The sequence below is a fragment of the Diabrotica undecimpunctata genome, unplaced genomic scaffold, assembly GCF_040954645.1.
Source record: "Diabrotica undecimpunctata isolate CICGRU unplaced genomic scaffold, icDiaUnde3 ctg00000626.1, whole genome shotgun sequence".
NCBI lineage: Eukaryota > Metazoa > Arthropoda > Insecta > Coleoptera > Chrysomelidae > Diabrotica > Diabrotica undecimpunctata.
This window is the reverse complement of record NW_027311923.1, coordinates 102,501-129,414: the sequence shown is the minus strand read 5'-3', so window position 1 is coordinate 129,414 and position 26,914 is coordinate 102,501. Positions and strand designations below refer to the sequence as shown.

At 31.2% G+C, this 26,914-nt stretch overlaps 1 protein-coding gene across 1 annotated transcript in view; it reads left to right on the top strand.

Moving 5' to 3' along the window:
- Positions 1–26,914, top strand: part of LOC140431295 (uncharacterized) — a 223,185-nt gene that overhangs the window by 94,205 nt on the left and 102,066 nt on the right. Inside the window, exons 9-11 of the mRNA XM_072519228.1 lie at positions 497–658; positions 8,094–8,277; positions 17,138–17,289. Coding sequence (XP_072375329.1) covers positions 497–658; positions 8,094–8,277; positions 17,138–17,289 — 498 coding nt within the window. The remainder of the gene's footprint in view (positions 1–496; positions 659–8,093; positions 8,278–17,137; positions 17,290–26,914) is intronic.

The following is a 26,914-nucleotide window of genomic DNA, read 5'->3' as shown; positions in this document are numbered from 1 at the left end:
CTCCTTTATCTAGTACGATCCACCTACTAGTGTCGAAGCTAATACTGAATGTTGACCACTAAAAAATAAACCGGAACACCGAATGCATGTGGTAGAAACGAGAATGGTTAGATGGATGATTGGAGTCACAAAAAAAGGATAGCATTATAGAAGGAATTTATTAGGGAAAGTCTAATAATTATGGCACTAATTAAAACCAGAATAAGGAAACGTAGATCAAGATGGTTAGGGCACGTTTAACGCCAGAACGATAATTATCCAACACGAAGAAGAATCGCTTAGCTTTTTAAACACCTAGAAGAAGAAATAGGGATAGACTAAAAAACTTGTTGGAGATGGTTATATTATCTAGCTAATTAAAATTCGACTAGTAAAAATCTGTCATTTCACGGATATTGTCTAAATGTAGTTACACAGCAATTTTTGTTTCGTGTTAAAATATGATACTTGGTTTTATTTTTAATTTTAAGGTATATAACTTGCACATGGTTTTTAGGTTATGTGATATTGAAAATTTGTCCAACATAAAAAAGACTGTACCACCAAAAAAGCGTCGCGGCCAAGAAGTGAAAAAAGTAACCACCATACATTTAAGTAGCTCCTCTAGTGACAGCGATGACAGCGATGATGCAAACAGTGATACTAATTTCAGAAGCAGGTATGTTATTTTTATTGTACAGCCACATAATAAATAACAATCAGAATGCCCACTCTCAGATGCCGCCTTTGAAGTGTGTCAGCATGCGATCGACATATTGAGAAATCGACATATTGATCGACATAGACTCGAATTGAGAAATTTGTGACAAGCTACGACAGAACTGTAATTTAAATTTTTAGAGGTTAATAATTTGGTAAATTTGAAATAATTGAATCTATTCTTCAACTAAAAGTACGAATAAAATAGTGCATATTATGTCTATGGTTGCCGTAAATAAATTAAACCGGGTTAATTTTTCTATACACAACAGATAAAATTTCACTGCACAGCACTGGTTCCGTTTAAAACATGGCTGATTAAGTCTGCGCGAACGAAATGCGCGTACGAGATGCGTGTACTTATGTTGACAAGTAGAGTGGGCATTCTGATTGTTTATTATTCTGTGTTACAGCCTTATCAGCTACAATACTTAAAAATAAAGGGGGTGCCCCAAACTCAATCTTACTATATAAATAAAAAGATACATATTTTTTAAATGGAAGATCTGTATTTTAATATTCATTCTTTCGTTTTGAAGGGTTATGTTTTTTATTATGGGTCATTGGGACAGCATCTCCCAAATATAATTTTTCAATATAGCAAAATGCAATTTTCAATATATTTCCAAAAAGCATATGAATTTTCAGCAAATTAATAGAACAGTGTGTTCCAGTCTATACAGTGTGTTACTATTGAGCACCCACCTTCAGTATTTCAGAAATGCATGTGACATATTAGAAAGAAATTCCGAAATAGGTCGATTTTTAAATTTAGTTTTGCTTTTAATTTAGATTAAAGTAATTGTGATGACATTACCATGACGTCATCCATTTGTTTTTTAAATGGAAACCTATATTTTTTCTGTCAATATTATATAGACAATGAAATTCTATGAACGGCAGTATTTTTTCCTATTGCCCTAAAATTAGTAGTTTTTTATATACAAGGTCTTAAAAGTCAAATGATCAGTTGGATAGTTTCAAGAAACGATGTTTAATTTTTAAAAGCAGAAATAAAAGTATTGGTTATTTAAATAAAAATTTGTTTAAATAAGATTTAAAGTTATTTTTAAATTAAGTTTTGTTTAAAAACTTTAAATAAGATGCTTAAATTGAGATCCACATACTTTTTGGCTTATTGCCAACCTTTGCTTGTATTCTGCAATAGAGCTCTAGAATAAACGTCTACAGCTTACATGTGGATTGTCTTGCGCATCTATTAGCATGTTTAGTTGTAAGGTTAGCTTATTGCCAAGAATAAGTTTTATTTTTTTTAATAGTATTAATACTAATACAGTGTTCATTGTAAATTACAATTCGCTGAAACGTTTGTACAATATTAAAGTCCTTTATTTTAAAGTAGACAGACCGATAAACCAAGGAAGTTCACATAAATGTATTATTGAAAATTCATAGTCAGGAAACAACATAATAAATAACAAACAGATAACAAACATAATAAATAACTGTATAATGTATATATATATATATATATATATATATATATATATATATATATATATATATATTTATTTGATCTTATTTGATCCACTGGGCTAATCCGGCCCGCTCTCACATGTGACTTCAGCCGTCGTCGATGACAGATAGCATCGCATGGCATTTCATTTATGACTGAATTCTGCGGAGAATCAAGTGGGTAGCGAAGCTATTCAAAATTGTTTTTCCATTCAAAAAAATACATTTTTAATTATGGAATATTCAGCTGCGGAAAAAAATATTTTGAACATGTAAGCAGTGATTTTTACTTACCAAACTAATTTTTATTTGGTAAGTTAACAAAAATTGTTTTTTCTTTTTAGTTCAACCTTGTAAGTATTTTGTCTTTTTTAGCTCTTGATAATAATTGTAAACACAATTGAAAGCTCGAGAATAAAAAAATAGTTAACCAATAGCCCTATTATTGACTCCAACCCATCCAAAACAGTTATATATATATATATATATATATATATATATATATATATTATATATATATATATATATATATATATATATATATATATATACTAAGATATACTAAGATTTCGAAACATAAATTAATTTCTCAGAAATACAAATAATTTTACATTTATTTTTTACTTGTTCATGTAGTACTCCTAAAATTTATTATAATGATGTTATGCGTTTTCATTTGTTGTTATTCATATTCATTAGGAAATGGTATAAGCTTGTCTATCAGTGGACTATTCAACAAATATACATGAAAAATAAATAACAATTTAATCGTTTCATTGCATTTGTCCTTAATTTTTCTCGTGCATTTCTTAATGTTTACAAAGCTTTAGAGAAATATCAACAGACGGCAATTGGTGTGAAGTAGGAAAGACTATCGCCATTTTTTATGGACTTTTTATGCAATCTCTGAATAACAGTAATTTATATTGTAATAATTTCACCAATATTCATTCATTGTGAAAATTATGTTTTAGATACTACTAGTTGTTATTTTAAAACAAGATTAAATAGTACCCATACAGCGTAAAAACTTTCACATATAGGTACTATTCATTAAAATGTACTGTTAATGTAAAAGTTTGTTTTGTTATTTCAAAAATAAATCAGGAATGGTTTTTGTTGTTATTGAAAAATTATGGATGAAATGGAAGTTTAGAAGTTTTGGCGAAATGGAAAATTTCATAATTTAGTAAAAAGTTTCATTGAATACTTTTTTTTTAAATTGAATTTTTTTTAAAATGTTAATTTCTGGGCAGAAAAACAGTATAATAAAAAGTTATGTGACGGTTTTTCGTTGTGTTGGAACAAACCAATTTTTAATTCAAAGTTATACAATTAAAAAAATAAATACTTTGAATATTGTAAATAACATACATTTTTAAGTTTTAAAATTAAAAATTTAAGAATTTAATTTATTGAAAATACAAGATTTTATTGTGAAAAAACAAAAAAAAAAAAGACAGTTTGCAAATCAATGGCATCGAAATTTGTTTAGGCGTAGATGCAAAGTTACCCGTTCGTACTCCTTTCCCACTTCCCCCTAACTACATATTTCATTATGAAATTTTCATGATAGTTTTAAGCCGACGGCCACGGCACCACGCTGTGAGTTTATGCAGCCACCCTCTTAAACCGTAACCAAATCGCCCATTTGAACTGCTCTTCTATAAGCGTCTATATTCTTTTTCGACTTCAGCCGTCGTCGATGACAGATAGCATCGCATGGCATTTCATTTATGACTGAATTCTGCGGAGAATCAAGTGGGTAGCGAAACTATTCAGAATTGTTTTTCCATTCAAAAAAATACATTTTTAATTATGGAATATTCAGCTGCGGAAAAAGTTCAAATTGTCAAATGGTATTACCAAGGTAATACGCTTCGACAAATTCAGGAATTATTTGCCGGTGCATTTGAAGACCGTCCAACTCCTGCATTAAAAACGGTATGGCGTGTAGTAAATAATTTTGAAAGGCAGGGATGCGTCAACCCTCGCAGTCACAATCGTGATCCTGTTTTTGATGAAAATCACGAACAGAAACAGGTGATGATTTGTGCGTGTGTCAATGAAAATCTTACAATGTCCTGCAATGAAGTTGCTGAGGTAGTAGGCACAAGTGCTACTACAGTTAGAAGAGTTTTGAAGAAAAATGGTTATCGATCATATAAAATCAAAAAAAGTCATGAAATATTTCCTGAGGACAATATTCGACGCATGGAGTTTTGTGAAACGGTAATGGAAAAGGCTAAACATGGCTTTTCTCAACAATATTGTTTGTACGGATGAATCGACATTTCCAGTACTAAATCGTCATAATTCATCCCGCATACGTTATTGGTCTCGGGAAAATCTACATCGTTTTTTCGAAGTGCGAACACAGTATCCCCGAAAGTTAAACGTATGGGGTGGAATTTTGGGAGATAATATGATTGGACCATTCTTTATAGACGGAAACCTAACTGGAGCAAAGTATTTGGACCTACTACAGCAGCAAATTGTTCCGGAAATTCATAGAATCGCTGGCGACAGATTTGATGACATCTGGTTCCAACATGACGGGTGCCCTGCACATAACAATGCTTTGGTGCGGCGATATTTAGATATTACCTTCCCAAATCGTCTAATATGCGGAAGACAAGGAACTATCTTGTGGTCAGCGAGATCACCGGAATTATCACCCAATGATTTTTTCTTATGGGGACACGTCAAATCATCCATTTATGGTCATGACAGAGCTACTAATTTGGAAGAACTTAAATTAAAAATTGAACGTGCGTTCCAAAATATTAGCCCTAACACGCTTGCTAATGTACGGTCAAGTTTTTATGACCGTTTGGGTTACTGCCTTGCCCAGGAGGGTGGACTTTTTGAGCATATTTTGTAAATATTTTGTTTGTATTATTTATTTATATTTATGTATTATTTTATATTTCTTGAAATATATTTTTAGTTTGGAAGAATTTCGTTGTTTTTGTTTCAAAAAACATTACTTGTAATTTAGTATAAAATAAATCACCTCGAAAATATGTTTTTTTTTTATTAAAATAGTATAAACTACACACATTTTACAATACAAACTTTTGAAGTATCATTAATATTGAACGCATTTTGTTAAATTGACATAAATAATTATATTAAATTAGAATTGTTTTTCTGATAGGTTTTAGGAGTAAACTAATATCAAAACAAAACATATTCATAGCACTTTTTTTTACAAATACTCGACCTGCATTGAACTTAATTAAACTAACTAAACAAGTTTTGCTAGTCTCATTGTTTACTTTTCTCATCTGTCCCCTTTTCGGCATAAACAGTGCAACAAGTGTTTCGGCCCAGGATTGTATCAGCTCAATGTGCCCGTGTGTCTACTATCGTGGCGGGTATATGTGTATATGTATATATATATATATATATATATATATATATATATATATATATATATATATATATATACCATCAATTTAGCATCGTCTTGCAAAGTAGCATCTGTATATCGACGCTACTTTACAAGACCTTAATAGCTTTTTTCCTGTACTTGTTACAAGAAGTTTAACCATCTCAATAGTTAGAGATTTGATGTCGTGTTGGTACTTTAAAATATCCGCTTTCTTTTTTATCCCTTACTGAGTTATATAAGTTTATTCCAGAAAATGTTTGTCTAAAATGATGGTACAGTAAAAATTGATAGATGTCAGAAAAAATGTAACAGATATATGGAAAATTAAATCAAAATGTGATATTTTACAAGTTTCACATATAAATTATAAAGAAATAATATAATTATAAATTTTGCTTAGATTTTGAATTTCTGGCAAAAATTTCTGAAATTTTATTTTTGGCAATATAATTGTCAAAAATAAAAATTTTAAGTTGGCCATAAATGGTCATAAATTTTAATTTATGACATTGAGGCTTATTTGTAATTGGTCGCTATTTTAACTTATTTATAAATTCAATTGTTTTTGTGTTAAGAAAATTTCAGGAAAGCATTTATTAGATAAGGACATTTTTGTATTAATTCTTTTTGAGATGTATTAGCAGCAATTTTATTAACCAAACTAATTTTATTTGGTGAGTTAACAAAAAATTTTTTTCTTTCTAGTTCAACTTTGTAAGATATTTTGTCTTTTTTAGCAGCTCTTGATAATAATTGTAAACACAATTGTAAGCTCGAGATAATAAATAGTTAACCAATAGCCCCTTTTATTGACTTCAACCGATCCAAAACATTTATATATTTTTACCAAACGAGTCACCAGTACCTACTTCTTTTTTCTTATATATATATATATATATATATATATATATATATATATATATATATATTGAAATGATATTGTTGTTCATGAATTTCATGAAGCCATCACAATGTGGGTTCGACTCTGAAATAAAAGAGAGAAAAAGATTAGTAAATTGTTAAATAAATTAATTTTGACTTACCTGGTATAGTGTTAATAATTTCTGAATAGTATAGTTGCCTAGTGTATAGGTGAATCGTCTAAACCTTAAAAAGAACAAAAAAAGAAGAATTCTTAAAAAATATTTAAACATAGAAATTTTAAAAAAACGTCAGAAAATAAACTGTCAAGCAAGTCTGTGGGAGCTAAATTAATAGGGGTTTTGTTAAATAAGAAATTACAATGATGTGGAGATGAAAAGAATAAATTGTATTAGCATTGTAATAGAATAAGTTTTATATCTGAACATTTTTTTTTATAAATTCCCAAATTAGATGTGATTAAAGTGATTATGAGAAATTAATGTGGATTGACAAATGTGTCAGAACAGGACAGTTTTATGGTTTAAAAAAAATAGAAGACGAAAAGAAAAAGAACGTTGGTTGCTGTTAGCAACGGATAATAGGTTTTTTTGGGGAGGCCGACGAGGATTTTTCGACGAAGGGGAGCCCTGAAACTGTGGAATAGGTCGGGAGTTTTTTTTAACTCGTCTAATTAGAATTTTAGTTTTTCCACAGTTTCCGCAGCAGAGATATCCAGAATTTGTTCCAGAGAGTAAGAGAAACAATTTGACTTATAAATTATTATTGGAGTACAGAAATGTCATTTAAATTGAGAAAATTAAAATTCATGAATTAACATAATTGCGATAGGCCTTAAAAAAATTGAAAATAATAATGATCATTAAATTAAAAAATAGAATAGTACGTACCTTAACTTCCGAAGAGAGGATTGATATTCCAGTTTCACCGATTATTTTGCGAGTAGTTAGTTTTCTTTAAATAAATCAGAACTGTTTTAAAGTGAGGTTGGATAATAATTTTGGGGATCATTTGAAATTTTGATTATATTTGAATGCAAGTTAAAAGTCAGCGGAATAAAGTGTTCATTTTCTTTTTCTTTATAGTTCATTTAAACACTTTATAAAGTTGCAATATTTATTTAGTTTTTAGGTACTTGTAGAGAGTCTCCACATTTTGTAATAAATTTTTATTGTCACGACACTAAACCACATTAAGATTTATACGATTCCTAATTTTGTAAATTTTTAAAGGCAACCCAAGTTGCAGACGAATTTTATTGTTTATATTAAATTTGTTCAATATTAATAAATAACGTGCTTCATTTGGGTTAATTTATCAAAAGTCTAAAGTAAATTTTGGTTTAATTTCTTTTTGAACTCTACCAGGAGACTACAGAGTCGACGTCACACAGTGACAGATTGCTTAGAACACATAATTGAGCTAGCTGAGGTATATATTAAATTAAACAACGAACCACATATTTTAAAAATTACAACATTTATTATAAATAAAAATAAAATTAATAAAATACAATTTTTTCAATATATTATATATATATATATACCAATTTATTTGTGATAAATGTCTGTGTTTATTATATTATACATAACATTTAAACATACCAATGAGTTGTGTATCTAATAGAAGATTATTTCAGCTTCAATCTCGATTCAGATCAACTTGATAAACTTGATGCAGTTGTTGCTGACGCGATTCGCAACAATTTGGAAAACGGATCCGAGAGTGACAGCGATAGTAGCAATGATAGTAATGAATCCGCTAGAAAGAAAAAGAAAAAAAAGAAAACGCCGGAAGATGCCAGTGTAAACCAAGGACAAAAGGTAAGTTTTTCGGCCATGTTTTAGTACATATATACCGTTGATATTTTTAATAGCATTTGGTTACCATTTATATAACGCAACAACGTGTAAAGGGATTATATACACAGGGATTTTTATTATTATTTGTTGAAATTTATACATCTCAATTCTACTAAGAGAATAAACCCTTATATTTCAAGCAGAGACTTATGCAATCTTGCATTGCGCAAGAGAAATTAATATGAGATCTTTCGAACTATTTATTTATCGTATGATCATATGACATTTGACACATTTACATTTAAATTTACATATATTTTGTATAAAACGTAATACATAGGTTTACAAACGAACATCTAACTTATTTATATAGTCTATTAACTCTGGAGTCGCCATTAGGAAATCCTCTGACCTGCCATGATAGGATCTTTTGGGACACTGTTCTGTGATGTGACAGATGGTTTGTGGTTGTCCGCAGTCACAGAGTGGGGATGGTTGCTTACCCCATTTGTGCATCATGTAACCGCATCTGCCGTGTTAGGTTCTGATTCGGTTCAGCACAGTCCATGTGTTGGGTGGTAAGTCAAAACCTGGTAGTTTTTGTGTGATGCAGGGTAAGTTGCTATTTTGTTGTTCCATCCATTCTCGAGTCGAAGTGGTCGTCAAGTTGAACTTATTTTCCACAGCAGTCTGTGCTGTTTTTATTGGCGGTCGTCTGGAGCATCGACGGTTACGTTGGCAGCATCTATATCTTGATGGATTGACAGGATCTCGTTCCTAAGTATCTTTCGGTACTCACTAGTCGGGGAGTGTATGCGCCGTAGTTTGGGTGGTGGAATGTGGCTCAGTACTGGCAGCCATTGCGTAGGGATATATTTGATAACGCCAGCAATCATTCTCATTGTATTGTTCAATTGGGCATCTACTTTGTGTATATGTGGGCTGTTAAGCCAGGCTGAAGAGCAGTATTTCGTGGTTGAGAAGACAAGGCCCAGGGCAGATGATCGCAAGGTGGAAGCCGATGCTCCCCATCTTGTGCCGCACACTTTCTGGATGATGTTGTTTCTGGATTTAAGTTTTTTCGCTATTTTTGATAGATGTTCCTTGAAAGATAGGGTTCTGTCAAGAGTCACCCCAAGGTAGTTTGGTGTTTAATTGTAGACGAGTGTGGTGTTTTCGAATTGGATGTTGAGTGTTCTTCCTGCAAGCTTGTTATTTAGGTGGAAACTGGAAACCTCTGTTTTGGTAGCGTTTAGTTGGAGCCTCCATTTATGGAAATACTTTTCCACTGTGTGTAAGTCCATCGTGAGGATTTCTTCTGTTTCTTTAAATGACTTAAACTTTGTTGCATCGGCGTAACCAAACTTCCTTGATCTGGTTTCTGGTATATCAACGATGTACAAGCTAAGGAGAAGAGGAGCTAGGACAGATCCCTGAGGCAGTCCATTCTTCCGTTTTCTTGGGGTGCTGATGTCGGTTTCCATGACTACTTGAATCGTTCGGTCGGCTAGCATGCTGTTGAATATTCGAGTGGTGGATTTATAGGAGATTGTACGGAGGAGCTTGTTTTCTCTCCAGACTGTATAGTAAGCCGCTGTTAGGTCTATGAATGCGGCTGCAGTTTTAAGTTTTCTCTGGAATCTTGCCTCAATAAATGTGGTAAGTGAAAGAACCTGATCTGTGCAGCTTCTTTTCGGTCGGAAAGCTGCCTGATCAACCGGTATTGATTAAGTATCTTTGGACTAATTCTGTTGTAGGTAAATCGTTCTAGTAGCTTGAACGTCGCGTTGTCAATAGTAGGGCTTTTGGTCTGTAGTTCTTAGGGTTGTTCATTTGTTTTTCCTGGTTTTAATATGGCAATAACCTTCGAGCGTTTGAGTTCATGTGGTATGGTACCGGTCTTCATAATGTCTGTGAAAAAGTAAGCCATCCATTCTCTCGTATATTTGCTGCTGTTAATTAAGAATTCGGGATGAATATTGTCAAAACCTGGGGCTTTACATCCTTGAGAGCTATAGTGACTTCTTCGCAAGTGAAAGGACGGGAGTATTCGGTTTCTGTAGATTGGAATTTTAAAGTTTTGAGCTCTCGTTTTACCTTGATTGTGTGTGGCTTGTCTTTCGGGGTCCTAGATATCGATACCAGATGTGAGGCAATAGTGTTTGGGTTAATTGTTGTTTTGATCCTTGCTACGAAAGTTCCGCTTCCTAATTTTCTTAGTAGTGTGTCTATTCTTGCCTACTTGATGTTTGAAAATTAAGACTTTCTACAGTTTCCGTTCATTTTTGTTGTCTCGTTAGATCTAGGCTATGGAGCAGTTCTTCGCTGTTATAGGACCAACCAGGAATGTATTCTTTTCCATAGCCTCTTGGTATATGTTTATTGGCCGTGCTTATTATTGCTTCAACGAATCGTTTGCAGTTTCTGATAATAGGGGGTATCCAGCCTAGATTGAGGCTCCTTGTGGGAGGTGAATTTTCGAACTAGAATCGTCTGGGTCCTGTATGTTTGATATTCTTATGCCTTCCTTTCTTTTGGTTTCTTTTCTTGTTCTTATCGTTATTTTCTTATAGATGATGTAGATGATTATTAGAACGATGGCAAGATATAATATGATCGTCCAAATGCTGGGAATGTGGTAATTTTCTCTTTGTTCTATGATGGGTGTGATTCTGTTTGTGGGATTTTTTTTTAATTTTAAATTCTTCAGTTATTTTCATAGGTGAAACGCATAACTCTTTAAACTTTAATTTCGGCTCGGTGATTAATATTGGTTGTCCAAAAGTTCGATCTTGGAACAACAATTCTTGGTTTCTGAAAAGGATTGTACACTGTGTATTTTCGATCAGAAAGATGCCTGTCAGTGTTTTAATTTGAATTCCTTCAGAGCATTTGAAAGTTAATTTTTCCTCCATAGGAAATATTGCCAAAAACTGGTTCATCTCTGGTATGATTTCGATGTGATTGCCTTGGATGTCTGCCTTAATATATTGACAATTACTGGAATTTTCTTGTAAGATTATTTCTTTTTCGCATAGGTGTTCTTGGTTATTTTGTAGACGGCTTGGATATTGGAAAATTTTACCGTGTGTGCAGATGTCGTTGAGAGGTATTATTGTATTTTTATTTTTTAACAAATATCTTGTATTAGGTATTATTATTGCAAATTCTGACTCAATTTTTGTGAGTATAGGTAATAAATAGTAGAGATCAAAGATGTTCTCAAAATCGATAGGAATTGTCAGAAAATATTGAATTTGGTTTTCCTCTATTTTACAGGTGATTTCCAGAATGGATTCAAAATCTAAAATATTTTCGTGTTTTAATTCAAATCGTAATTGTGTTTTGTAAAATAAAGAGATTCTTTGTAACTCTCGAAATAGGTCACTAGATTGGATAATACTAGGGTGTAAGGTTTTGAGCTTACAAAAAGTAATAGAATTTTCTACAGTCTCCATTACATCAAGTATAGCATTATATGTGATAATGAGATCATTGAACATGTCTTTTAGATAAATAACGTTCTTAAATTTGATTTGAAAATCGACAGTGTTTTTTATTTCAAAAATCTTTGTTTAATGATTATTTCATTTGTTTAAATATCTTGAATGGTTTTTTATTGAAGTTATCTATGATTTGTTGACTGAGAGAATATTGATTAAGTATCTGATGTTCTAATTTTAGTTGATTAATTTTCAAATGTTCTAGTATTAAATTTATCTTCTCGCCATCTTCGGCGTCTAAAGTCTAAATTGCCTGTGATTGCTTTTACTATTGAACCAAAACCATTAATCAAACCTATTTTCCTTCTTGTTAAATTAATATGAATATTTAGACCGCTAAATTTTTCTTGTTTGCTATTTTTTATATATTGAATAATATTAACGTACTTGTACGTCTCTGATCTAAAGAATTTGCTGTTAGAAATGTTATTTTTAAGATACTCAAATTGCTTGTTCAGGTTGTCATATTCAGTTACAAGTGGTTTTAAATTATAAAAATGTACAAATGTATGACTAGATTTTTGGAGTTTTGCCGTTCCTAATTTTATAGGCAGAATGCCTAGGTTGTGGGCGATTTCGTTTATTTCGGCTGTTGTATGTCCGATTGTGGCGAACCTGGAAAAATATAAGTTTTCCGTTTAGGTCGTTTTACATTTGAAAGGTGAATGTTCTCGGTAGTATTTTTATGCCGCTTAGTAAGTTTTGCTGTTTTCTTAAATTTTTTAATGGATTTAATATTTTTTTTTATATTTATTTTTAGTTTTTTCTTTTATTTGTCTGTTTTGGACAAATACTTCGGTAGGAATTTCTTTTGGTAATTCCTCGCGTGTTTCATTTGCTTTATTTATAACTTTTGCTTTATTTCCTTAAAATTTTCTGTTAATATTAGAATATAATAATTTAATTTTAACCTTATGATTAGAAATATAATTATTAATTAATTGTTGCTTTAGGTCAATGTTAAATGGGAAGTTGGTGTCTAACTGTCCCGTAACTAGTTCATGGGGTTTCATTTTTGTTACGGCGTGGATAGTACTGTTGTAAGCTAATAATGCAAAGTTTACTTTTTGTTCTATTGGGTCGGATTTATACTCATTTTTATTGTTTAGTAACCTAATATGTTCTATAATAGTTGAATGAAATCTTTCAGCTATACCATTTGATTCTGGATGCTGGGAGGAGATAAAGTGGATTTTTACCTTGTGTAATACTAATAAGTCTTTAATGACTAAATTTTTTAGTTCTGTACCATTGTCTGAAATTATTTGTTCTGGAATACTATGATGAGTAAAGTATCTAATCAAAGCGTTTGCTACTTCGATACCTTGAGAAGAATTAAGTTTATAAAGTTGGGCATATTTGGAGAAGGAATCGACTATCGTTAGAAATTTGGTATTTTCAAGAGTAATGAAATCTAAATGTAAAATCTGAAATGGCTTAATTGCTGAAGAAGTAATGCTAAATATTGGCTTTATGGGATTCCTATCATATTTTTGTTATTTGGCATATTTCGCATTCATTAATATAAGTTTGTATAGAAGCTCGTTGATTGGGCCAATAATATAATGATTTAATTCGGTTATCCGTTTCATATAAACCTCTATGATTTTGCTTGCCTTCATGATAGTTTTGAATTATTTCTTTAATTTCGTTTATAGGAACATCGATAAGTTTCTTAGTGCAATTAATAAATGATATTTGAGAATTTTTAAAATATTTTTGGAGAACAACCCTAAATTTCTCATATACTGGGTCTTCAAAATAAAGGTGAGATTTTACTTTGGGTATGGTATATTCTTTAATAAAATCAATAACATCACGCTCAAAATTGTTTTTTGAGAACTGGACAAGAATTCTTTGCCTTTTATCAAATAATTTGATTATAGTGGGACTAGCCGGATGAAAATTGACTTTAGAGATAAAAATTTGGTTAATTCCCATGTTTACAGGGTTTTCGGAATAGGAAATTCGGGAGTAGGATTTTCTACATTGGTGTGTATTGTCTCACCGTCATCAGGGTTTTCTTCCTGTCTATTATCTTCATCTATTTCAACAATTAGCGATTCTGTATCTGGTTCATTATTAAGATCTTGTTGAGCTTGTTCATTGAGTGTTGCCGTATATTCAAAAATATTTTTTGTGTCTTCCAAATTTTTTGTTTCGTTGACGTTTAGTTCTATTCTGGATAATGTATCACAATTTGTATTTAAAGATCCTTTTTTATAAATAATTTCATAATCATATTCTTCTAGTTTCAAACGCCATCTTACTAGTTTAGAGTTGGGATCTTTTAAGGAAAATAACCACTGTAGTGGTTTATGATCAGTAATAATAATAAAGCGTCGTCCAAATAAATACGGGCGAAAATATTTGACAGCCCATACTATTGCCAGTAACTCTTTCTCAATTGTGGAGTAATTGATTTCTGAGTTGTTCAAAGTTCTGCTTGCATAAGCAATTGGCAAGTCGGATCCAATCTTTCCTTGACTAAGTACGGCTCCTAGCGCAAAATTACTAGCATCTGTAGTGAGATTGAAAGAACGGGAGAAGTCAGGATACTGTAATATGGGTTCATTTATGAGAAGTTGTTTACAAGTTTCAAAACATTGGATGTAATCTGAACCGCTTACATTGATTTCAGTATTTTTCTTTGGGCGAATAGTTAGTGGTTTAGTAAGTTTAGAAAAATCTTTGATAAATTTTCTATAATAACCTAAAAGTCCTAAAAATCCTTTTAATTGTTTAGTATTTTTGGGTATTGGAAAATTTTTTATAGCGTTTATTTTGTCTGGGTTCGGCTTAACACATTCTGGCGTTACGATGTGATCTAAATATGCTACTTCTTTCTTTAAAAATTCAGATTTATCTATTTAAATTTTGAAATTTGAATCTCTTAATCTTTGAAACACTTCTCTTAAATTAACTAGATGCTCCTGAAGACTTGTACTAAATATAATTATATCGTCAAGATAAACCAAACATTTTTCATTTTGTATACCTCTCAGGATATTATCCATAACCCGTTGGAATGTTGCTGGGGCGTTACGGAGTCCGAAAGACATTCGCAAAAATTCGTAGTGACCATTTTCTGTATTGAATGCAGTTTTATGAATGTCGCTTTCATCCATCTCGATTTGATGAAACCCTGAAGTGAGGTCGAGTGTTGTGAAGAATTGACACCGTCCAAGTTTATCCAATAGGTCACTAATGTTAGGTAAAGGGTATCTATCACCAAGTGTGATAGCATTAAGACGTCGATAATCTATTACGACTCTAAACTTAGGTTTCTTGGAGGCGTCCATTTTTTTTTTGGGACCACCCATACAGGAGAGGACCAAGGCGAATCCGAAGGTCCAATAATATCTTGATCCAGCAGTTTCTGGATTTGATTTTACACTTTCTTCCTATAAATTTCTGGGTATCTATAGGATTTTGAATATACTGTTATATCGTTTGTTGTTTTTATTGTATGTTTAATTTTATTAGTAAAAGTTAATTGGTTTCCTGCGACATGAAGATATCGGAATATTCTTTTATTAACTTTAATATTGAATTTCTTTCCTCAAAATTCATATGATCTGTTCGAACTTGATCTTGTTCGAAATTTGATCGTATTCAGCGAACTTTTTGACCATGATTGGAGAAGTTACATCCAATTTAAAATAATTTTCAGAAGAATTCAAAATCGTGCAAATAGCCTTATTGTTTTCTACCGTCGCGACGGTAATGTCGTAAGGCATTCAGGAATTTCTAATTTACCGATTTATGTATATGGTATAATTACATCGCTATTTTTTATATTTCCAACATTTAAACTGATAACTTGTTCGGTTCGTGGCGGCACTACTATACAATTCGTGTTGCCACTATTCCCGGCTGTATAATAATTTAATTTTATCTTACTCTGTGAAGTAATTAAAAAATTATTGGCCAAATCAATTTTTGCATTTAATTTTCTTAAATTATCGAGGCCTAATAGGCAGTGAAAATAGTCATGGAATTTAAAAACGCAATAACTTAAATTTAATTTATTTTTAGTATTAAAAATTTTTGATAAGGGAATTTCAGTACAGTATTTTTCCTGTTTTGCTCCAAGTGCTGTTGAAATTGGAAAGGGTTTACGAAAAATTGAATTTTTAAAATATTTTTCAACGACCTCTGGGGTTACAGACGATTTTGTGCTCCCAGTGCCAATTAGTACTTTGAGATTATGCTCAGGAAATACAATGTACGGCAATTCACTTTCGTTATTTATCAGATTTAAAAGTTCAACTTGAGTAATTATGGATTTTCCGATGCTTCGTTCTCTAAAAAATTATTCTCATTAGTTAATTAAACTTCCTCGGTATCGCCAATATTATGTAGCTCCGCAGCTATAATATTTTGTGGTTGACTTGAAAATGTATTATTGAAGCGTTTTTTATTTCCAAAATTTGTTGGTCTAAAAGTATTTTGACTAGTGGTACTCATTGGAGTTGGGGCTTGAAATCTTTGATTTGGATTTGATTTAAAGACATTACTACTTCTTTATATTATGTTATTTGTAAAAATATTAGTTCCTCTGTTATTATTTGAAAAAGAGGTTGATGCTGATGGTTGTCTTGTTGTTTGTTGGAAGTGTGTGGAGTTTGTTATAGGTGGGGCTTGAATTCTTTGTCGAGGTTCATTGACTGTAAAGGATCTGTTCGTCTGGGGAAATTTTTTTTAAAGTTAAGATTTGGTCTTGGATTACGATCATTTTGAAAATTTGGCTTTGTTTGCGTATAATGTGAAGAATTGTTTTTATTTAGATAAATTTGAAGATCGTTAGTTAAAATACTTAGTGATTAATACCGATTGGGTTTTTAATTTTTATACCTTTTATAAAGGATTTTAACAAATTTTTTGTGATCCATGGTATACAGCCAGCTACAGGAACTTAGTTTCCTTGTGGAAAATAGAGATGGTTATTTCGTTTAGTTTTTGAATATTCTCGGACAATCGTTACTTACATAATCGTTTAAATTTTTCATTCTCGGACAATCGTTACTTACATCATCGTTTAAATTATTCATTAATTAAATTAATATGAATATTGTTTCACTAACAATGTATTCAGTGATTACAATAATTTATATACTATGAAATAAAAACTAATAATCGAGAAAAGAGAAAAATTGATAAAGTGATCTTAATAATATATACTGTTACTATCGGAATGTGTAGATAAATTTTGAACATTTTTAACAATTAAAATACAATTTTATCGCTGTTTTCACACCCTGCATCGCTTATTGAAATTTATTATAGAAATTTTTGTTTCAAAAAAACTTGAATAGAAAGATGAATGATATTGAAAAGAAATGTAAAAATTAAATTTAAATAACCTTTTTTTTAAGGAGCCCCTTTCAAAGGAAGAATTAGCGAAGAAAGCGTGGAGGAAAGATTCGCTGTTACGAGGAAAATTATCATCTTCCGAATCCAATGATTCTGCTGCATCGGATTCAAATGATGCAGATAAAAAACCTAAAAATAAAACAAAACACAAAAGGTAAGGTATAAATTGTTAAATTTTACAGTTTATTATAATTTTAATGTACTTTTATCGCTTTCTCATGTTTATATTATTGTGAATATAAACTTGCTATGGCGAATCTCAATTGGTAAGTCTTATTTAAGCATGCAGAGGATAATGGTAAGGAGGATATACATACTACAATAATACTAATGCAAAATAAATATTTTTTACTTTTTTAGTGAATGCAAAAACTATAAATAACTTTTGTTCCTAAATTTATTTTATGATCCGATATCAATCATAAAGAATTTGAATATTCAGGGTTCGGATAAAGTATGGAACCAACTAAATACATATCTTTGAATAAAAAAAGACGCTATTCATGAAATTTTGCGTGTAAGTGCAATGACACATAATGCTTCTGACGGCATATTTTTTGTTACTTAAATAGGACACACTCTATAATTTTGCAGATTTTAAAATTACTTAATATTCCTAATTCTTACGTACCAAGTGTGGTAGAAAAAATTGTTAAAACGAGAAATAAATCACTTTACAATTAAAGAATAGGTAAATTTATTTACTAAGGCCAATGATAATAATAATTTAAATAAATCACTTCAAATGTTCATAATGCTCTCTGTTCGCCCCTGACAATGAGCAAGCCTATTATTAAATTCGTGAGTCACTCTTTCCAAGACGTCTCCCCGTACTAGTCCACATTCATCAATAATTATTTGTTTCAAATCCTGAAAACATATAAAAACATGTTGACGCCTAATGTAAACACATGATTTTAGATAACCTTAAAGAAAAAAATCTAAAGGACTAAGGGCCGGAGAACGTGCAGGCCACTGTATGAATCCTCTACGTCCAATCCATCGATTTAGAAAATTCGCATTCAAAAAATTTCTAACTCGTCGATAATAGTGGGAAAGCGCTTAACTTTGTTGAAATTAAAAAATTTGTGGTTGACATTCTGTTAAAGTGTAGTAATAATTTGGTTATTTAGTAAATCTAAGTACTCATCACCAGACAAGTCTCCGTCTATGAAATGGGTTTATAAGCCTATTTTGGACAATTTCCATTTAAACATTTAACCTTTTTGGATGTTCTAACACGATCACCATAACCGATTATCGTTAATATTTCAATACTATCTTTTTCACTTAAATGAACCATTTTTATTCTACAACTTATTACTGTGAATTGGCTTGTCAACAGGTACCTACTAGATAGTACTCATTTATTTTTTACTATGCTCCTTGTTTGTGTTTTTGAGTTCTTCTACATTGTATCGTTCATGTTTAGAACCTATTTACTTTTGTGTATATCTTTTCGAGCGAAGTTAAATTGTACAATCGCAATTAAGCACCGAATTTTTTCACTTTGTTGGGCTGTGTTATCATTCATGTTCCATACCATGCAGGTTAAACGTTTACTTTGTATTCCAGTTCTTCCTTTGATGGAATTTTTAGTTTTTATTGACGCTTATAAAATAAAAGTATTTGCTTCGTTATGTAGTTACAGCAATCTGCTGATTCAGCTGTCAATTCATCTGTTGTTTCATCTGTTGTTTCTTTAGTTTGCTGTGTAAACACATTTCGGCATAATGTCAGGACAATGATTAATTCCGTTATTAAATAGACTAACTCGGTTATTTGATACTCAAAAGAATTAAATTTTTCTCAGAAATAAACTTCGTATCTTAATAATTGCATTTCGTTCTGTTTACTGCCGTAAACGCAATATACAGGATCAATTGGGAGGAGTAATTAAGAATTAATTAAGTAATTGAATAATCAGAAGCGGGGCTTCTGAGGTAATAAAAAAATCTTTCTTTTCTACATAGAGGAACCGTAACGCAAAGGTTTTATTTTTTAATAATTTTTTTATTTTTGAATGTTTCGGATACACAGGCGAAGTGTAAACGTGTACTTTGCGCATGTATTAGTCATAGCTGGTTAGAAAATCCACAAGCTCTAGTTATAAACATTTACAATAACTTTTTTAACTTGATCTGGATATGTGGTTAAGGTTGATCTTCACCCTCGATTAATTTGTTTCTGATCCTAGAGATGGCTCTACTGCGGCATACTACTGTGGTAATTTTTTTAACTTAATCGTAGATTTCTACATGACGACTCTGTAATATTTTCAAACCCTAATATAAATTACAGTTTTCTATAATTATATCCATTGGCTGAGGTGCCAAGTTGTGCAGACAGTAATAATTTTATCAAATACCTAGTAGACCAAATAAGCAAAGATATCTTTAACAACATCTTTATGTATAATATTTTACTGCTCCGCTGTGTCAATCGGAATGTATTAAAGTTACGCATTTGCAAGAACATAATCCACACCATATCATTGAAAAATGACACATATTTATTATGTAAACATTTTTATCGACAAAGAGGTACTTAGCGGCGCTATCTGTGAATATCGTATTACCACTAAATTTATACATGCAATCATATATTAGATTTTTGTTGATAGAATAGTTAAAAATTAAATTATCTGGTATTATTTAATATTTTAGTGGGATTTATATGAAAAATGGTCAATCGTCAAAAATGTTATTTAAAACATGCGAACATGTCTTTCTTTTGGTCTGTTTATTACTGGTTTCAGGTTTGTTATCTTCCTTATTAGTGCGTCTTTTTCTCTTCTTTGTATGTGTCCAAACCATCTCAGTCTGTGTGGATTAATAAATTTTACTATGTCTTCCCCTTCGGTTATATTTCTATTTCTTATTTCATGCTTTATTAGTCTTCTATATTCTCCTTGTTCGGGCTTTATTGGGCTGTTTATTCTTATCATTTTGCTTTTAATAATTCTTACTTTTTCTTTATATTTTACTTTTTATTTATATTTTTATTTTCTTTATATCTATTTTCGTACGACATATTACTTTCGCTACGTATGCTATCACTGGTCTAATTGCTGCTCTATATATTTTTGTGTTTGTTTTTTGCTGTTTTTTATCTTTAAGTAGTGAATGATATTTCCAAAACACGATGTTCTTCTCTCACCTTGTGTGCGTGGTAGTGTCATGCGTTGGATGTACGATTTGGGGTAGTTGATGCCTATTTAGTTATCACGGTTCTATTTGGTCTAATTAGTTCTTCAGTTTCCGTATTCGACCATTTTATAAAGCCAAATGAGTATGTGAAAAGTGGTATTGCGTATGTGTTTATTGCTTTTACTATGTGCTTGAAATTAAGTTTGCTTTTGAGTATTAGTATCCCAGATTTAGTCATACGGCTCACACTCCATCTAAGGGGAAAATTGACTCATCCCAGATACCTACGGTATCAAAAGGATTGAGCTCTGGTGGGACTCTTTCCGTGTTACCGAGCCCAAGGTGGCTTGATATGTTGGAGTATCTCCCAAAAATTTTCGTACACATCTGGACGTTGAGGGTACTACAGCTTTCTGCATAGTCTTGTAGAGATGTTCATTCAGACCTAGCTTTTTTATGTTTTCTAGGAGTTTCTTTGGAATTACTCCAGTAGTAGAGAGAATAATAGGTATTGTCTGGGTACTTTCCATTCTCCACTGTCTTCGTATTTGAATTTCCAGATCCCTGTACGTGGCGATTTTTTCGTTCTGTTTAACACGAAGATTATGGTTGTTGGGTATCGCCACATCAATTAATGTTATTTGTCTCTTTAGTTTAATAACTAGTATGAGATCTGGTCTATTATGTGCCACTGTTTGTTCTGTTAGCACAGTGCGGTCCCAGGATAGCTTGTAGTTGTCATTGTCAAGTATACTCTCAGGAACGTATTGATAATATGGAAGATGGTTTGTTTGAAGAAGTCCCAGTTTGATAGCTATCTCTTGATGAATGATCTTTCTTACTGAGTCGTGCCGTTCCTTATATTCAGTTGCAGCAAATGCCTGACAGCCCCGGTAAGATGTTTGATGGTTTCCTGAGCTTAACATCCATATCGGCATTTGTCATTCTGGACCTGAGGGTCTTTGACGATATATTTCAGGTAATTTTTGGTTTGTATAACCTGATCCTGAATGGCTAGTAGTGAATCTTCTGTTTCAGGGAACATCTTTCCTGACGTCAGCCAATAGTTCGACGCTATATTGTCGACATGGTCTTGACTGACCTCATTGGGATGTCGCCCATGCAGAGGTTCACTCATCAAACAGAGAAAGAAATAGGTATGAACCCTGTGACTGTAAGAGAGATGATCGTGAAGATGACTGGAGGAAGTACGGAGGAATGGAATAGTGTTCACAATTACATCCGAGCAGTCATTAAAAAGAAAGAAGAAGAAGAGAAACACCAACCGAGCCAACGACAGAGATAAGATCTAATTACTATTTTAATGGAAATAAGCCACAATTGAAGGTTAAAATAAGTTTATTGACGTTTGAATCTTTGATCTTTGATCTTGCACTAATAACTTGTTTATACTCCAACAATTAATAGAAAAAAGAATAGTAGTTGGTACCAAAGTACATCTAGCCTTCATCGACCTAGAAAAGGCGTATTATACAGTTCCAAGACTTAAATTGTGGCAACAACTCGACATTAGTCCATACCTTTTAGGAATAATTACAGAAGTATACAGGGAGAACACTACTTACCTAAAAATCGGAAATAGACTATCAGAGCCAATAAAAGTAACTAAAGGACTAAAACAAGGATGCATAATGTCACACTCACTGTTTAATTTATATATTGAGGCAGCCCTCCATAATTGGAAAAACCACTGCCTGGGAATGGGAATCCCCATAAGAAATGACGTACTGTTCTTCCTGAACTTTGCGGATGACCAAGTCGTCCTAGCTCAAGATTTTTATGATCTAGAATTTATGATAAAGCTTCTATACAGAGAATATGTAAAATGTGGGTTACAGCATGAAGAAAACAGAATATTTAGTTATCAATTCAGATGCAAGGTTTGAAGTGTTGATCGACGAGGACGTGGAAATCAAACAAGTGGAAAAATTTAAATATTTAAGTGCACTCATTACTAAGAACGGCTTGGGACAAACCGAAATTAAACACCGAATTACTCAGAGACGTAAAATTGTAGGATATCTGAACTCCTTATGGTGGGATCGCAACATTTCCAAAAGGAACAAAAAAAGAATAGGGCAAACCATGGTCGAATCAGTTCTTTGTTATGGCTCTGAAGTATAAACAATTGTCAATGCAGACCTGAAGAGAAGATTGTTAGCAGTTGAAATGGATTATTTGAGAAGAACTGCTAGAACACCAAGCCAGGAAAGGAAGACCAACGCTACAGAAACGGTCATTGACAGAATAGAAAAAAAGAGGTTCAAAATGGTTTGGACACCTATTGAGAATGCCTGACGAACGTTGGCCCCAAAAACTTCACAAATGGATGCCCCCCCGGAAGAAGAAAAAGAGGTAGAACTTGACGCTCATGGAATGAAGGAATTAGAAGAGCATGCCTTAAACCGGCAGAATTGGCGGAGAAGAACGGGAATACGGCGATAGCCGTCTCCAAAATAAATTGTATTTACAAGTTGGCTTATTCCCATTAAAATAGTAATTACTTTAAAAGCCACAAGAAAATAGTTTCAGAACAATAGATAAGATTTAGATAAGAGAAGTGAGTGTTCCAAAAATGTCTTCACCCCACTTTCGGAGTACGGTACGTGCGACAGTCAAATGCACACAAGTAAGAGAGGGTGGTTTTAGTTGGTAGGCAGGATAATAGATACCTGAATCTTTGGCACTGCTATCTTTAGTACTTTAAATTAAACTAAAACCCAAATTTTATGGACTCAAAATGGAGGTAGCATAAAAAAATTTCAAACCCTCCCCCCCTCAGACAAATTCTGTGTACGATACTGGTTATGCAAGAAACACTATTTTTATAAATACTAAAATAATTAACCATAAACGCCTAAATAGGTTTTTAAAACTAAATAGGTTTTTTATAGATATATTACTTATAGAGTGTAAATTCTATGATATCCTACTTTCAAAATAAAAGTTGCAGTATCTACTATTCTGTAACTCTGTAAGTTTCAGCATGACCGGTTCAAAGTTCAAACCGATAACATTCCTATTAAATTTTGTTGTTATCTGCCAAAGTGTTGTACAAAGTAATTGATATGGCAACCCTGTTAGTGTGACGTTTTGCTTGAAGCGTTTCGAAGCCGAACGTAATGCTATCTATCGATGATAAATACTACCATTGCTTCAGATGGAGCCATCTCCCTACATTACGATTTGAAGGCGGCAGTTCAAGACATAATTCTTGTTTAACGAGATTTTTCATATGTTTAGGAAAAAATATTTAACTTTTTGTTGCAAATATTTTCCACTTTTACAGTTTTAAATATGTTGTTATTAAAAAAATTTTCGGTTTCTTACCGGTAACTTTATTATAAGCCGAAACATATTATTTTTTCCTATTGGAACAAAACTGTAAATTCAAAAATTTTCAAAAAATTCATAAGTATTTCTTATAATCATATCTTGATGCTGTAAACAAAATAAACAAAATCCTATGTTTGGTTTTCCCGCTTTATACTTGGAAAAAAGTAGTTTTTTTGAGTTTTTTCAAAAACGAAAACATGAAGTTTGTTTAAAAGTTGTCAAAATACTTCTAGACATCACATATACCTTCTCAAATTTTTTCAAATTTTTTGAATTTGGGGTTTGTCTTTTGGGGGGTGCAGATCAACCTTAAAAAACGCAAATTAAAAAAAAACTTCTACGGCGAATAGGATCCAAGAAAATAATTTTTTTTTTAATTCGAATCTCCTTGTTTATAAACATTATGGCTTGAAATTTGTACAGATTTCAATCAAGAATCTTAATTTTATGATTCAATTTATAATTTTACTATCAGCAACAGCCACCTAAAATAAAGGACTTACATAAGTATTTTTAGCTAAGTTGGAAGGGAATCAGCTCTAGCTTGAATCATTTTTTAAAATTGAGTCTTCAAATCGGAGCGCGCTGTAAAATTTTGCTCCTTTGGAGCTCCTTTTTTAATTTGGGGTAACTCGTCGAAATAATGACATCTGGCACATTTTCATTGTCCTGGACAATCGGGAAATGCCGGAAAGCTTAACATGTATTCTTTAAAATTCCATTACTATGAATTAATAATAAATTAACAATAAATCATTTTTTACTTTTACTGTAATAAATAATTGATGTTTTACAACAAAATTGTTTAAACAATTTCGTACTTTATGATTCAGTTAATTGTTTTTATTTCAAATGTCTGTAATATATACGTGTATACAACGTATAATATTATTATGTGTAGTATACCCATTAAAAAGAAGGCATTTATTAGAGTGTATTTTGTTAATCAACTGAATCATAAAGTATGAAATTGTTTTATTGTAAAATATGAATTGTTTTATTATAGTAAAAGTAAATGATTTATTGTTAATTTATTATCATTTTACTTATATTCATAGTAATTGAATTTTAAAGAACACAACGTGTTAAGTTTTCCGAGATTTCCCGATTTTCCAAGACAATGAAAATATGCCAAATGGTATTATTTCGACGAGTTACCCCAAATTAAAAAAAGGAAGTTTTAAGTTGCTTACAAACCGCGATAATGCAAAATTTTAGAGCGCCCTCCGATTTGAAGACTCAATTTCAAAAATAAATCGAGCTAGAGCAAATTCCCTCACCACCTTACCCAGAAATACTTATGCGAGCACCTTCACTTTATGTAGTTATTTATTAAGATCTTTGAATAAATAGTAAAATTATAAATTGGATCATAAAATTAAGATCCTTGATTGAAATCTGTAAAAATTTCCTGGTCTTAAATGTTTATAAAAAAAAGGAGATATGAATTTTAAAAAAATTATTATCTTGGATACTATTGGTCGTGAAAGTTTTTTTAAATATGCGTTTTTTAATCACCTATCCAGATGAACTTATTAAAATTAATTGTAAAGAAAAATAAAGAAGTTATTATAAATGTTTATTACTATCAAAATTACTTTTTAACATCATTTACAACAATTTTGAAATAAATAATATTTTTTTTGGATAAATCCAAAGTTGAAACCTTAAAGAATTCATTCTACTTTAGTAAAATGTTTTAGGTCCATTTTTTGGGTAAGAACATTTGTTTAAATAATTCGTCTCTGGGATAAACAATTAACATTTTACATAAACTGTTATACATGTCCGGCTCAAATTTAGCACACATATTGACACCTATGATGGCGTCATTGTCACAAATTTTTGGATATTTACAATTGGTATTGCAATCCTTACAAACATTTATTCAATATTGCCAAAACCACCCGTATTTAGCTTAGTCGTTTATCGGTTTTAATTCTTAAAAAATAAAATTGAAAGTTTTTTTTGCTCTAAAATCTCCAGTTTACCTACTATTTATAAAATTTAATTTGAAAATTATATAAGCAAAATACTGAGTTTTGGGTTTACCCACTGTTTATAAAAAACAATGCATATCTGGCTGTATCTTTTTATGTATTTATCATTAGAAAGACCCCTCCCTTTCATTTAAAACGTTTAGATATCTGCTAAACTTTTTTTCATACTTTTTTATAAAAAGTTAACTAGTAATAAACAGTATACCTAAAACGGTTTCGTTACTGCAAATAATAAATATAGAGATCGCCGCTGAATCTTATCAACTTCTGTTATAGTTATCAAAGTAAATAGATCAGAGAAATAAGAATTTTTCCGTGACATTCGTTGATACAGTTATCTAACAACTGCTTTTGATAAATTTGGTGATAACAATATGTAATAAAGAAAATATGCAAAATATAGCTGTTTGATTTTAAATACTAAAGATGAAGGTCAGTAAATTATACCGAAAAGTGACATAATTTTACTAAAAAAGTATAGCAAATCCTTTAAAATAAGGGTTTGCAAAGTTGTCTTTTGTTAGTTTGTTGGTTAATTATTACAAAAATAACTTAAAAAGTTGATTTTTTGAAAATTATTAATAACTTTTCTAAAAATGCAAATGCAAAAAACTTTGATTTTGCTTAAGAATAACACCAATATCACAAATATTCAGCTTTAAAATTTGAAGAAGTTTCACGTAATAGTTACTGAACACTGAATGCACCAGACTGAAGAAAAATGCTTTCAAAATTCACCAGAGCTTTGTTTATAAACAATAAGCAATTAAAAGAAAAGGAAACTATTCAATAGACTAAAAATTCAAGTTTAGGCAAAAAAAATTAAAAACGCTTCATTTAAGAATGACCCATCCATGAAGCGCCAAAGATAAAGGGTTTAAAACCGAAACGATTTTACGTTTTCAAAAACTGAATTCATAAATTCAAATTTCTAAAAGTCGCAATATTTCCGTTTTTAATCAATGAAAATTGATGTTTTTTTTTTTTAATTTGAGGAACTTTATGACATAGATCATAAAGATGCATTTAGTTAATTTGTGAATTGTTTATTTACCCGAGTAATTTGTTTAAACAATTTATAATAAATGTTTATTTTAAATAATTATTTAGGTATTATAGTTATAAATATGTTATAATAATATGTTACTAATAAATTTTACAAAAAAATAATTTTTTATTTGAAAATTAAATCTTTACGTGTGTAACCGATTCAAAAGTTTTAAAATATTTATTATTATAATTCCTAGTAAATATTCAAATCAACGTTGCTCAC